The sequence below is a fragment of the Pelophylax lessonae genome (genome assembly GCF_965119305.1).
Source record: "Pelophylax lessonae genome assembly, chromosome: 5".
NCBI lineage: Eukaryota > Metazoa > Chordata > Amphibia > Anura > Ranidae > Pelophylax > Pelophylax lessonae.
In genome coordinates, this window is record NC_138772.1 from 431,461,160 (window position 1) to 431,475,627 (window position 14,468).

Genomic DNA, 14,468 nt, shown 5'->3' on the forward strand with positions numbered 1-14,468 from the left:
GAGTGTAATTCATGCATAGATTTTCCTGCTGCCACCCTACAGAGATGGAGCAATAGGGTCTCGGTCAAGAAATCAAATGACAGGAGACTTCCAAAAAAAAAAAAAAAAACTCTGAGCAAGTTAAATCCCCAAGGCGGCCGTCCTGGCCAATGAATATAATAATAGTAATAAATAATGACTGTTGGCTCAAGCTCAGGGATGTTTAACACACTTCTTGCCTTGTGATGTTTGCAGTGGGAGACCATTAGCCCAGCACACCAAAAAAAAAAAAAAAACACCCCTAGATCACATAATGCCAACATCACAAGTCACATGGTCACTCAGTAGTAAAGTAGATCAATCTTACAAATAAGAAGGAGAACATTGCAGGTGACACATAAAACTCACCAAAACCTAACAGGAGCAGCAATAGCTTAATAAATGCTTGTAGTAAATGTAAAGTGGATGCTGTCAATGAGATCACAGAGCAAATGTCACAATAGAGAAACTCAGCTCATTAGGCAGAAGGAAAAGATCTATAATCTGGAGTTATCCTAATTTAATGGGAGAGCATGTGTGCCCCCCCCCCCCCCCCCCCAGATCATCCAGCACATCAAGTGCAAAGTAGTCCAGGTCAAGCAATTGTAGGGTGTTACAATGTGCAGCAATAATAGTAAGGATACAGAGCATGGCTTTGTGTGCATGCCTAGGGAAAGAAGCAGGGCGGAGAGACTGCAAAGCAAAGGCAATTTATAGAAAGAAAGACAAAAAAAGACATGAAATCACCTTGTTACAATAGTAGGGGTCCAAACAGGGGGATGGTCCCAAACAGGGGGTGTCAGGAGATGCAGCCGCCTGTGCTGGTGGTGGATAAAACCTCACATCCATTGCACTGCACACATCAAGGAAACTCCAGCCTGGTCGTATGTCCAAGAGCAGAAAAGAAAGCCTGAGAAAGCTCTGCCACCAAATCCCCTTCACATCCGATCACAGCACACACATGGGTGACAATTCCGCTCCTCAGCCCCGCTCCGCTCCTCTCCGCTCCGCTCCGCGCTTACTACACTCAGCGCCTAACAAAGTAACCAATGGATTCTCAGCACTACTTTCCGCTCGGTCCACTCCGCTTTCTTTTTTTTATTTTCTCTCTCTCTCCCGCTGGATGATCTCTTTAACTTGCCGGACTGTTGATGTTCTCCTGCTCACAGGGGAGAAGGGGACCTGGCAGGGAATGTGATTCTCCCCAGCCCTCGGAATGGCTGCCCCGTGCAATGACTAGAGGAGGAGGGAGGGAGATGAGGAGGAGGAGGGGGAGGAGGAGGGAGAGGGAGAGTGTGTGTATGTATGTATATCACTGTGTTTTCAGTTATTAGACACGTTGGATCTGTTGACTTGAGCAGCGCCATCTACCGGCAGAAGAGAACTTTCTCTTTGTCCTGTGAATGGCGTGTTTTACATACAGCTCCGATTTCACAAAGAAGAGCTCCGAGCGGCCAGATCCCCATCGCTGCACTCTGTGCTTTATATCCCTGGGAGGGACAGTGTATGTAGGCTTTACATTGACAATATGTAAACTACCCCACCTACAGTGTGCTGTCATACTACTACATTTATACACATGCTTCTAAATAGTGTAACATCATACTGTACACAACACACACTGGGAGGTTTTGGCATTATATAATGTAACAGTATAGAAATATATAAAGTACATCGTTAATATATATATATATATATATATATATATATACACACACTGTGTATATGTATATATATATACTGTGTATATGTGTATATATACACATATATATATATATATGTACACCGTGTACGCTATATATATATATATATATACACTGTGTATATATATATATACACTGTGTATATATATATATATATATATATATACAGGGCTTTTTTTCAGCGGGAACGTGGGGGAACGCAGTTCCGGCACCTCCAGCCCTGAATGTATGTAATGGCAAGGAGTGCTGGGTTGTGCTACATTGTCTATTGATGCTGGCTGCTAAGGAACCTATTGTTGCTGGAGGGGATCTATTCCTGCAGAAGGATTTATTGCTGCTGGGAATATCTAATGTGGCTGCTGGGGGATCTATTGTCTCTGGAAGAGATTTCGTTTTGCAGGGGGGTCTATTGTTGCTGGGGGGGTCTATTGTTGCTGAGGGGTCAGTTGTTGCTGGGACGGATCTACTGTTTAGGCAGCAGTCTATTGATGCTGGCTGCTGGGAGATCTGTTGCTGCTGCTGAGGGCCCATTGTTTCTGGCTGGATCTATTGTTGCTGGGGGATATAATGTTGTTGGCTGCATGTGATCTATTTTACTGCTTTTTTGTTATCATTAACAAATTCCATACAAATTACTTAGTACCACAAATGTTACTTTGTTCTGTATTTTCTAAAAGGGATGGTACTGGGAGGTGGGTAGTGGGTGGAACCAAGGAACGGTTAACGGAGGTAGGTAGGGGCGGAGACAAGGGGTAAGTCCAAAAGAGGGAGTTCCTGCACCTATTCTCTGAGAAAAAAAGCCCTGTATATATATATATATATATATATATATATATATATATACAGTTTATATACATATATATGCTATATATATATATATATATATATATACAGTTTATATATATATATATATATATATATATATATATACGGTATGTATATATATATATATATATGTATATATGTATAGTATAGTATACATATATATATATGTATATATACATATACACAGTGTATATGTATATATACAGTGTATGTATGTATATGTGTAAATATATATATATATATATATATACAAATATGTATATATACTATATATATATATATGTATATATATATATATATATATATATATATATATATATATATATATATATTAACAATGTACTGTGTGTATATATATATATATATATATATATATACATAAACAATGTACTTTATATATTTAGGTAGATAGACGTGGATGTATATATATATATATATATATATATATATATATATATATATATATATATAGTGCGTTGTGTATATACTGTGTACTGTATAGCTACAGTATATATATACTGTATATATATATATATATTCATACAGTATATATATATATATATATACTCTAGCTATACAGTATATATATATATACATACCGTATATATATATATACATACAGTATATATATATATATATATATATATATATATATATATACACATGTACAGTATCTCACAAAAGTGATTACACCCCTCATACTTTTGTAAATATTTTATTATATCTTTTCATGTGACAACACTGAAGAAATAACACTTTCCTACAATGTAAAGGAGTTAGTGTACAGTGAGTGAGTGAATGTACAGCTTGTACAACAGTGTAAATTTGCTGTCCCCTTAAAATAAGTCAACACGCAGCCATTATTGTCTAAACCGCTGACAACAAAAGTGAGTACAGCCCTAAGTAAATATGTTCAAATTGGGCCCAATTAGCCATTTTCCCTCCTCAGTGTCATGTGACTCGTTAGTGTTACAAGGTCTCAGGTGTGAATGGGGAGCAAGGGTGTTAAATTTGGTGTTATCCCTCTCACTCTCTCATACTGGTCACTGGAAGTTCAGCATGGCACCTCTTGGCAAACAACTCTCTGAGGATCTGAAAAGAAGAATTGTTGCTCTACATAAAGATGGCCTAGGCTAAAGGAAGATTGACCCTGAAACTGAGCTGCAGCACGGTGGCCAAGACCATGCAGTGGTTTAACAGGACAGGTTCCACTCAGAACAGGCCTTGCCATAGTCGACCTAAGAAGTTGAGTGCACGTGCTCAGTGTCATATCCAGAGGTTATCTTTGGGAAAAAGACATATGAGTGCTGCCAGCGTTTCTGCGGAGGTTGAAGGGGTGGGGGTTCAGTCTGTCAGTGCTCAGACCATACGCCGCACACTGCATCAAATCGGTCTTCATGGCTGTCATCCCAGAAGGAAGCCTCTTCTAAAGATGATGTGCAAGAAAGCCCTCAAACAGTTTGCTGAAGGCAATCAGACTAAGGGCATGGATTACTGGAACCATGTCCTGTGGTCTGATGAGACCAAGATAAACTTATTGGGTTCAGATGGTGTCAAGTGTGTGTGGCAGCAACCAGGTGAGGAGTACAAAGACAAGTGTTTTTTGCCTACAGTCAAACATGGTGGTGGGAGTGTCATGGTCTGGGGCTGCATGAGTGCTTCCGATACTGGGGAGCTACAGTTCATTGAGGGAACCATGAATACCAACATGTACTGTGACATACTGAAGCAGAGCATGATACCCTCCCTTCAGAGACTGGGCCGCAGGGCAGGATTCCAACATGATAATGACCCCAAACACAGCTCCAAGATGACCACTGCCTTGCTAAAGAAGCTGAAGGTAAATGGACTTGCCAAGCAGGTCTCCAGACCTAAACCCTATTGAGCATCTGTGGGGCATCCTCAATTGGAAGGTGGAGGAGCCCAAGGTCTCTAACATCCATCAGCTCTGTGATGTCATCATGGAGAAGTGGAAGAGGACTCCAGTGACAACCTGTAAAGCTCTGGTGAACTCCATGCCCAAGAGGGTTAAGGCAGTTCTGGAAAATAATGGTGGCCACACAAAATATTGAAATTTTTAGCCCAATTTGGACATGTTCACTTAGGAGTGTACTCACTTTTGTTGCCAGAGGTTTAGACATTAATGGCTGTGTGTTGAGTTATTTTGAGGGGACAGCAAATTTACACTGTTATACAAGCTGTACACTCACTACGTTACATTGTAGCAAAATGTAATTTCTTCAGTATGGTCACATGAAAAGATATAATAAAATATTTACAAAAATGGGATGTACTCACTTTTGTGAGATACTGTATATGTATATATATATATATATATATATATATATACATACAGTATATATATATATATATATATATATATATATATATATATATATATATATATATATATATATATATATATATATATATATGTGTTCCAAAAGAGAGAGTGGCACCCATGGGTCTTGAAAGGTGATCACATTAAAAAAGGTTTTGTTTCAAGCTTTCAATGAGGCACAAGCTTGTCTTCCTCAGGACGAGCTTTTGCCTTGCTGAAACATCAAAATAAAACATTTATTGTGTGTTCACCTTTCAAGACCCGTGAGTGCCGCTCTCTCTTTTGGACTATGTGCACTACATTCTTTGCTGCGTACCCGGGTCCATTTTTTTCATCATCTCCGATGTGTGCAGACTATCTATCTATCTATCTATCTATCTATCTATCTATCTATCTATCTATCTATCTATCTATCTATCTATCTATCTATCTATCTATCTATCTATCTATCTATCTATCTATCTATCTATCTATCTATCTATCTATCTATCTATCTATCTATCTATCTATCTATCTATCTATATATATCCATATCTATCTATTCATCTATCTATATAAATATATAAAGTACATTGCTAATATAAATATATATGTATATATGTATATATACCATAGCAGACCCACATCAGGCCCAATGCCTGGAAATACTGCTACATATATATATATATATATATATATATATATATATATATATATATATATATATATATATGTAGCAGTATTTCCAGGCATTGGGCCTGATGTGGGTCTGCTATGGTTACCGTTTACACCAACAGCGCATTTAAGCTTGTTGCCCAAGTGTGAGATCTGAGACAATGAACAGTCCGGCATCTTTGGTTTTTAGTTTTTTTGTAGGAACTTGGATGGGAGAAGGGAATGATTGGGATACTCCTCTGGCTCAACTAGGTACAAATTTGGGACGCCGCCTATCGCTGTCTTGATGCCGGCTGAATGCTGACCAACGCTTACTGGTGCTTGTGAATCTGACATGCGGTCTGTGAACTGAAACTTGACTTTTGCTACTTCCTCACAGCTCAAAAGTCCTTTGCACTGCTCCCTTTCACTGTAAGAGCTCCAGTTCAGGTAGGCGGAGCTGGAAGAGGTTACACAGCAGCCCCGATCATTGCTTCCTGCCCAGCACACTCTGCCTCTCCCTGAGTGTAGATCTAAGAAGACAGATGGCAGCCTTCAGCTTCTCCCTGTGAGTCCTGACCTTCTCTGCCTTCCACCCTGTACTATGCTGTGTGTAAACCTGCCCTGCATCTTACATTGCAGGTTTACTGAGAGAGAGTAACTTCCTTGAATAGGTTAGGGATATACTGGGTGATTCATAGATGTATTCCACACACACACATCTTTTATAATAGGATATAGTATGTATATGGAATACATCTAGTGGCGCATTTCCACTGCATGGAACCGAACGGTTCGGCTCGCTTTTGTGCTTTTCCACTGCTGGTACCGCATGGTATGGTGTAGGAACAGTTCGGTATGGTATGGTACAGTGGCGCTTTTCCACTGCATGGAACCGAACGGTAGGGCTCTCAAAAACAGTACCACCTGGATTATGGTTCCAAGAGGTACCATACCCGGTACCATATCCCACAATCCTTTGCATGCAGTCACTACTAGCCACTGATTGGTCAGAGAATCCCACCCACCCCGTTGTTATCCCACCCACTTAACTTTCGTACTACTTTAGTGGAAAAGCAAACCATACCGTACCGTACCGAACCGTCCCAACACCGTACCATGCGGTACCAGCAGTGGAAAAGCAAACCGGGCCAAGCAGGGCCAAGCAGGGCCGAGTAGAGCCGAGTCGGTACTTGCAGTGGAAAAGTGCCATATGTATCACCCCAGAAGTCCAGGCATATTCCTAACCTATTAGAAAATCGAAGTATAAACAGCAATGAATGTAATTGCATAACAGAGCCAACTCCAGGAAAGTAAAAAAAAAAAGTCCATCCTTACAGTTTAGGTGTGGGGAGGGGGAGAAAGGGCCTCTTGCTCTTACCTTTTTCCATTTAGCAGCCAGCTCCAGTACTCTCTTCCTCCACACAAACCCCTGACATCATCACATGTGACATCATCACATACCATACAGGGACATCAACCCTGTATAGTATGATGGGGAGGCTGGAGTGTGACCACAGCCAGTAACTTACATAGAAGCTGAAAGAGACAAATCACATCACTGGAGGAAACCTACAGAAACAAGGAATAAGGTAAAGCTGGCTACACATAGATTGAGATTTGTCTAGTTCAGCAGGGAACCGCATTAGATCAGCTTCTGTTGAACAGGACTGCTGGAAAACCTTGTTCAATCAGCCGGTTGCAGCTGATTGGCTGCAGCACTAATCCATGTATTCTGACAGTGGGCGGGGGGTCCCCATTGTCAGAATACAATGCCCCTGAATATCCCTGTATCCACATCACTTGTGTGGATGTAAGAACCTATCAGTCAGCAATCTGAACAAAAAAAACTGTGCATGTGTACCAGCTTAAATCATAAATTCATAATTTTAGAACATGTTACACCAGTATTCAGGGTGTAACATGTTCTAGTTGCCCCCCTCTCCTTCTCAGGCGCCTGTACAATGTCCGCAACCTCTGATCATTTCCTGTACCATGTCTGCAGCCCATGACCTCTCCTGTACCATGTCTGCAGCCCCTGCATCTCCTGTACCATGTCTGCAGCCCATGACGTCTCCTGTACCATGTCCGCAGCCCCTCCATCTCCAGCACCATGTCCGCAGCCCATGACCTCTCCTGTACCATGTCCGCAGCCCCTGCATCTCCTGTACCATGTCCGCAGCCCCTGCATCTAATGTACCATGTCCACATCCCATGACCTCTCCTGTACCATGTCCGCAGCCCCTGCATCTCCTGTACCATGTCCGCAGCCAATGACATCTCCTGTACCATGTCCGCAGCCCATGACCTCTCCTGTATCATGTCCGCAGCCCCTGCATCTCCTGTACCATGTCCGCAGCCAATGACATCTCCTGTACCATGTCCGCAGCCCATGGCATCTCCTGTACCATGTCTGCAGCCCATGGCATCTCCTGTACCATGTCCACAGCCCATGACATCTCCTTTACCATGTCCGCAGCCCCTGCATCTCCTGTACCATGTCCGCAGCCCATGACCTCTCCTGTACCATGTCTGCAGCCCCTGCATCTCCTGTACCATGTCCGCAGCCAATGACATCTCCTGTACCATGTCCACAGCCCATGACATCTCCTGTACCATTCTCGCAGCCCATGGCACCTCCTGTACCATGTCCGCAGCCCCTGCATCTCCTGTACCATGTCCGCAGCCAATGACATCTCCTGTACCATGTCCGCAGCCCATGACCTCTCCTGTATCATGTCCGCAGCCCATGACCTCTCCTGTATCATGTCCGCAGCCCCTGCATCTCCTGTACCATGTCCGCAGCCAATGACATCTCCTGTACCATGTCCGCAGCCCATGGCATCTCCTGTACCATGTCTGCAGTCCATGGCATCTCCTGTACCATGTCCACAGCCCATGACATCTCCTTTACCATGTCCGCAGCCCCTGCATCTCCTGTACCATGTCCGCAGCCCATGACCTCTCCTGTACCATGTCTGCAGCCCCTGCATCTCCTGTACCATGTCCGCAGCCAATGACATCTCCTGTACCATGTCCACAGCCCATGGCATCTCCTGTACCATGTCCGCAGCCAATGACATCTCCTGTACAATGTCCGCAGCCAATGGTATCTCCTCTACCATGTCCGCAGCCCATGACATCTCCTGTATAATGTCCGCAGCCCATGACATCTCCTGTATAATGTCCGCAGCCAATGACATCTCCTGTACCATGTCCGCAGCCAGTGACATCTCCTGTACCATGTCCGCAGCCCATGACATCTCCTGTACCATGTCCGCAGCCCATGACATCTCCTGTACCATGTCTCCAGCCCATGACATCTCCTGTACTATGTCTGCAGCCCTTGACCTCTCCTGTACCATGTATGCAGCCCCTGCATCTCCTGTACCATGTCTGCATCCCATGACATCTCCTGTACCATGTCCACAGCCCCTCCATCTCCTGCACCATGTCCACAGCCCATGACCTCTCCTGTACCATGTCCGCAGCCCCTGCATCTCCTGTACCATGTCCGCAGCCCCTGCGTCTCCTGTACCATGTCCACATCCCATGACCTCTCCTGTACCATGTCCGCAGCCCCTGCATCTCCTGTACCATGTCTGCAGCCAATGACATCTCCTGTACCATGTCCGCAGCCCATGACCTCTCCTGTACCATGTCCGCAGCCCCTGCATCTCCTGTACCATGTCCGCAGCCAATGACATCTCCTGTACAATGTCCACAGCCCATGACATCTCCTGTACCATGTCTGCAGCCCATGGCATCTCCTGTACCATGTCCACAGCCCATGACATCTCCTGTACCATGTCCGCAGCCCCTGCATCTCCTGTACCATGGCCGCAGCCCATGACCTCTCCTGTACCATGTCTGCAGCCCCTGCATCTCCTGTACCATGTCTGCAGCCAATGACATCTCCTGTACCATGTCCACAGCCCATGTCATCTCCTGTACCATGTCCTTAGCCCCTGCATCTCCTGTACCATGTCCGCAGCCCATGACCTCTCCTGTACCATGTCTGCAGCCCCTGCATCTCCTGTACCATGTCTGCAGCCAATGACATCTCCTGTACCATGTCCACAGCCCATTGCATCTCCTGTACCATGTCCGCAGCCCATGGCATCATCTGTACCATGTCCTTAGCCCCTGCATCTCCTGTACCATGTCCACAGCCAATGACATCTCCTGTACAATGTCCGCAGCCAATGGCATCTCCTCTACCATGTCCGCAGCCCATGACATCTCCTGTATCATGTCCACAGCCAATGACATCTCCTGTACCATGTCCGCAGCCAATGACATCTCAAGTACCATGTTCCGCAGCCCATGACATCTCCTGTACCATGTCCGCAGCCCATGACATCTCCTGTACCATGTCCGCAGCCCATGACATCTCCTGTACCATATCTGCAGCCCATGACATCTCCTGTACCATGTCCACAGCTCATGGCATCTCCTGTACCATGTCCACAGCCCCTGCATCTCCTGTACCATGTCTGCAGCCCATGGCATCTCCTGTACCATGTCCGCAGCCCCTGCATCTCCTGTACCATGTCCGCAGCCCATGGCATCTCCTGTACCATGTCCGCAACCCATGGCATCTCCTGTACCATGTCCGTAGCCCCTGAATCTCCTGTACCATGTCCACAGCCCATGACATCTCCTGTACCATGTCCGCAACCTCTGACCATCTCTTGTCTTTCGTCGTGTCTGCAGACTCTGAGAGGGAGCCTGGAAAGGAGTTTGCTCTTATATATATAAAGTTCTATGTGCTTTAAAACTCATGGTTTTCCCTATAATAAACAAGAAAATAGTTGCGTTATGCTGTTGGTCTGGTATTATAATGCTATGGGGCTGATATGAAATTATTTCCAGGGCTGAATTGTATTCCCAGTCTGGCCCTGTGTTACTGGCACCCCTTTACTATAATCCTGCACTGGCTTGCTAGCTCCTGGATCCCTCTGACCTTCTCCAGAGTGGTCCCCTCTGCTAGGCAGACTCCCAGGGGCAGTTTTCAGTACTCACAACTCAGAATGCTTTCCTGAAACTCGACCCCAATGCTCCACTGGTCCTAAGCACACCTGGATCCTCACTGCAACTCAGCTCAGCCCTGTGTCCACTCAGGCCAGCCACCTGGGACACCCGATTCTTCCTGACAGGAGGAGAGACAGCCGTCACCTCCCTCCTGGGACTCTGCTTCCCACCAAAGACAATCTGACATGCGCTCCCCACAGACTTATACCCCCTCCCAGAATGCTGTGTGGCAGAATATGCCCTTCCAGGATGGATACAAGCCCTGGTGTGCTATTGGTCAGGTTTCCTCCACTGCCCAATGGGAGCCCTCATTGGGACACAGTGGGGAGACTCCCCAACACAACAGGCACACCTGGGAACACATGCCAACCTAGCTGAAAACATGGCCCTGCTGATAAGCAGACAAGGCCCGCTATACTTTACCTAGCACCTACATTGGATGGTGCTACATCCACCCCCAACCAATTTGAGTCATGTCCCCATTGACTCAGAGGGAGCCGCCTTCTATCACAAACTTCAGCCAAAACTCAGGAGAATCCCACAAACCTAAAAGGGGGGGAAAGGGAAAGAACACATTTACAAATAAATTAGGTGGAAAAATATATATATACATTTCTCTGCTGTACAAATATACAAACAATTCTAGGTGCATGAAACTGATGCACCCCCCACCAAACAAACTCCCTTGGTGGGGATTCCAAGTAATATACAATTTATGTTCCCTCACTGTCTATCTCTACTGTGAGCCCACCTGTAGAGAGAATGGAAGAAAAAGTTAGTGAACTGCATACATGAAGAAATACAAGACTAACTAACTAAGCAGTTGAGTGAGAAGACCCTCCTATCAAGGGCGACCTTCTCACTCCCTTCCCTGACTACCTCTGCTGGTCAGTGTCTTGACTCGCCGGGTCCACTTCTCCCCTCTTCTGGGGAATCTGTACCCTAACACTGGCTATCTATGCAGAGTCCTTTTCTTGAAGTGAGGCACAGCACCTCCTGGCTGTTCCTCAGAGCACTTCTTATCAGGAAGCAGGGCAAACCACTGGAGCCTAAATGGCCTGCAGTCCTGCTGAGTCAGGGAAGTAGAAAGGAGTCTCTCAGGGCACCCCCCCCACCAAATCTTCTGAATACACCATCAAACTTGTGTCAGTCACTTGTTTCATTTTCTTGCTTGAACTGTGTAAAGTCTCTCACACAGTATTTGTAATCCATACACAGATCCTGGCCCGATTGGCCCATGTGATCTGACATAGCAAAATATTCTCCATAAGACCCTGGCCTGATGGCCCAAGGGGTCTGGAAATGAACATAACATATTTAACAGAAAAGAACTGTAGAATTCAGCATTATATTTTCCTTGCACAGTCTTTTGGTCAGTTGTGATGGCTAGCCAGCCATGAATGTACAGTTTGAAGATTTGAGAAGAACTTTTCTTGTTCAAAAATAATAGTCTGGATGAGGAACCCGAACATAAGCACCTTATTCATCCTTAACTCTCACAGACCAAGCCTGGCCCGATCCATCTGGGTGGCAGACTTCCACCCTGTCTATGTAAATTGAACACTCATAGTTCCATTGGGCTTTAACAGCAGTAAATCTGTCTTTCAGCTCAGCTTCTGAATCTCTATAGGGCTTTGGAATAAAGAGAAAGTCCCATATAGCCTCATCACACCAAAAGTCTCTTTGCTTTTCTATCAGTATCATGACTTCTCTTGGGGCATAAGGGTAATCGTACCCATGCTCTAGCGCCACCTTTCGCTGCACCCTCCTCTGCATTCTGGACAGTCTGGGAAGGGTTTTCCTGTTGCCCCACTCAGGCAGAGAAAATGGAGTTTCCACTCGCTTAATTAAGTTCTCATAAGCTGCATTTTGATCCCGAGCCCAGGCAATGTTAGTAGGAGGAGTTAAATCAGCAATCCTTTTCACATAGGTTTTGCAAAATCCCAACTTTTGTGCCAACTCCCCTCTTTCCATGGCTTCCTTTGCCTCCTTATCAAAGGGGACAACCAGTTCAAGACCTGGGGAGCTGCTCCCAGCTTCCAACCTCTAGTCCAACTCTGTCTCATCATCTGACCCCCAATTGTCCATTCCTTCCTCTATGGATCCATACTTGCATTGGAAGGATGGGGATCCTAGGTTCAAAGCACCAGCCTCTTCTTCCTCACCACCAGTACTCGTGGGTGCGGCTTTAATGGCTGTAGGCCTGGTACACTGTGGAATTGAAATAGGAGCAGATCCTGCTTGTGCTGCAGTAGATGCATCTTCCTGCCACCCTTCGGCCGCTTGCACTGACATGCATCCTCTCCCCAGAGAGTTTTGTGACAGAGTCCCCCTTGAAGATAATGCTGGCCCACTGTCCACTGGTATGGCTTCCAGCTTCATTACGAACCGTAGCATGCCCCTCCCGGCTCCGCAGAGGAACTTGGACTCTATACTGGTCACCTCCTGAGCGAGTCCAGACTCCCAGGTCACATACAACTTCTTGGGCCGGCCCTCACTCCTCTCTGCCCGCAGAAGCAGATAGCCACATTGCCCACACTGGACCCACGCTTGCACTTTCAAAGTTATATTTGCACATTGAGGACATACCGCTCCCAGGAACTCCAGGCCGCCTCCCATGCACAGCGCAAGTCCTCCTTCAGGCACCATCCGGATGCCTGTTTCCCATACAATAGCTGGGCTGGGCTGGTGGATCTGCTCCGGTGTCTGTCTAGCAGGATCTCCACCAATGGATGTGGCGATAGCAGTCACTCTCTCCTGCTCTCTCACAAACGCCATGTTTCTCCTACATGTGTCTCCCTTGCAGCCAAAAACCCAAAGGAAGGGGTATTAATAGGACTCCCTTGGTCACTCCTGATTGGCTGGATGTTCCCGCTATCTCCACCCTCTTTCCTTGTTGAGCGGTTGCTTCTCCTGCTACGCAGGTCTGTGTGGATTGCGCTTTCCCGCGCGGTACAGTAACTCTTCCCCTGCCATGCTCTCTCTCTCTCTAGCCCACAGGGAAGTTACTGTAAAGCGGACCATGTCACTTGCCAGATGTGCATCCACTCTTCCTACTAGCACCCGGACCACAACTACGCCTTCTTCTCCTGAAGCCAGCTGTCTCTCCTTGCTAGGCAAGTGTAATATCCTGCTGTCATAAGCACGGTCAATAGTCCTCTCCCCAACAACACATGTGCAAGTAAGGCCCTCCATACTGTCTCCAAAGATAGTCCCACTGCCTCTTCCGGCATGGCCGACTGCAATCTTCACAGTATCCATGCACTCACTATACAGAATAAATGTCCCGCTGTTAGCAGCACGGTCAACATCAGTCCATATAGCTTGTACACACACCTGGCCCCTGGCACCTCACTCCTTGTCCCCCCAGCCACCATCTTCTCCGTCCCCACCAGGACATGTGCCACCATTTTCTCCATCCCCACCGGGACCTCTCCCTGTTAAGCAGTTGCAGCATTTGTACACTTTCACTCCTTTTCCCCCTGCTTTCCAATGCCTGATAGCAGAGTACATGTCATAGTCCATGTGGAAGGTTCCCATCATTTTACAGGATTTGCTTGGACACTTGCATTGCCATGGGCAACCTTCCATGTGCACTTAAATCTTCATCCCACTCTCCCTGCCTCCCGCAGATCTGGCCTCACACTTGGCTTGAATTTTAAAGAACAGTTCTGGGCACAAAAATTGAGATTTCCGACTTTTTCTTTGGCCGTTGCTAGGGGCAACCGTCCCAAAATCCCGGACGAGCCCCCAAATGTAGCAGTATTTCCAGGCATTGGGCCTGATGTGGGTCTGCCACGGTTACCGGTAACACCAACAGTGCATTTAGGCTTGTTGCCCAAGTGTGAGATCTGAGACAATGAACAGTCCAGCATCTTTGGGTGTTAGTTTTATTGTAAGAAATTGGATGGGAG

General features: G+C 45.9%; 1 protein-coding gene across 4 annotated transcripts in view; it reads right to left on the minus strand.

The window, feature by feature from the left end:
• The window catches only part of TOX (thymocyte selection associated high mobility group box), a 349,777-nt gene extending 348,769 nt beyond the window's left edge, over positions 1-1,008 (minus strand). For all 4 annotated transcript variants that reach the window (XM_082257764.1, XM_082257763.1, XM_082257762.1 and 1 more), the window contains exon 1: positions 766-1,008. In XM_082257764.1, coding sequence (XP_082113890.1) covers positions 766-867 — 102 coding nt within the window. In that variant the 5' untranslated portion in view covers positions 868-1,008. The remainder of the gene's footprint in view (positions 1-765) is intronic.
• Positions 1,009-14,468: the final 13,460 nt, after the last annotated feature.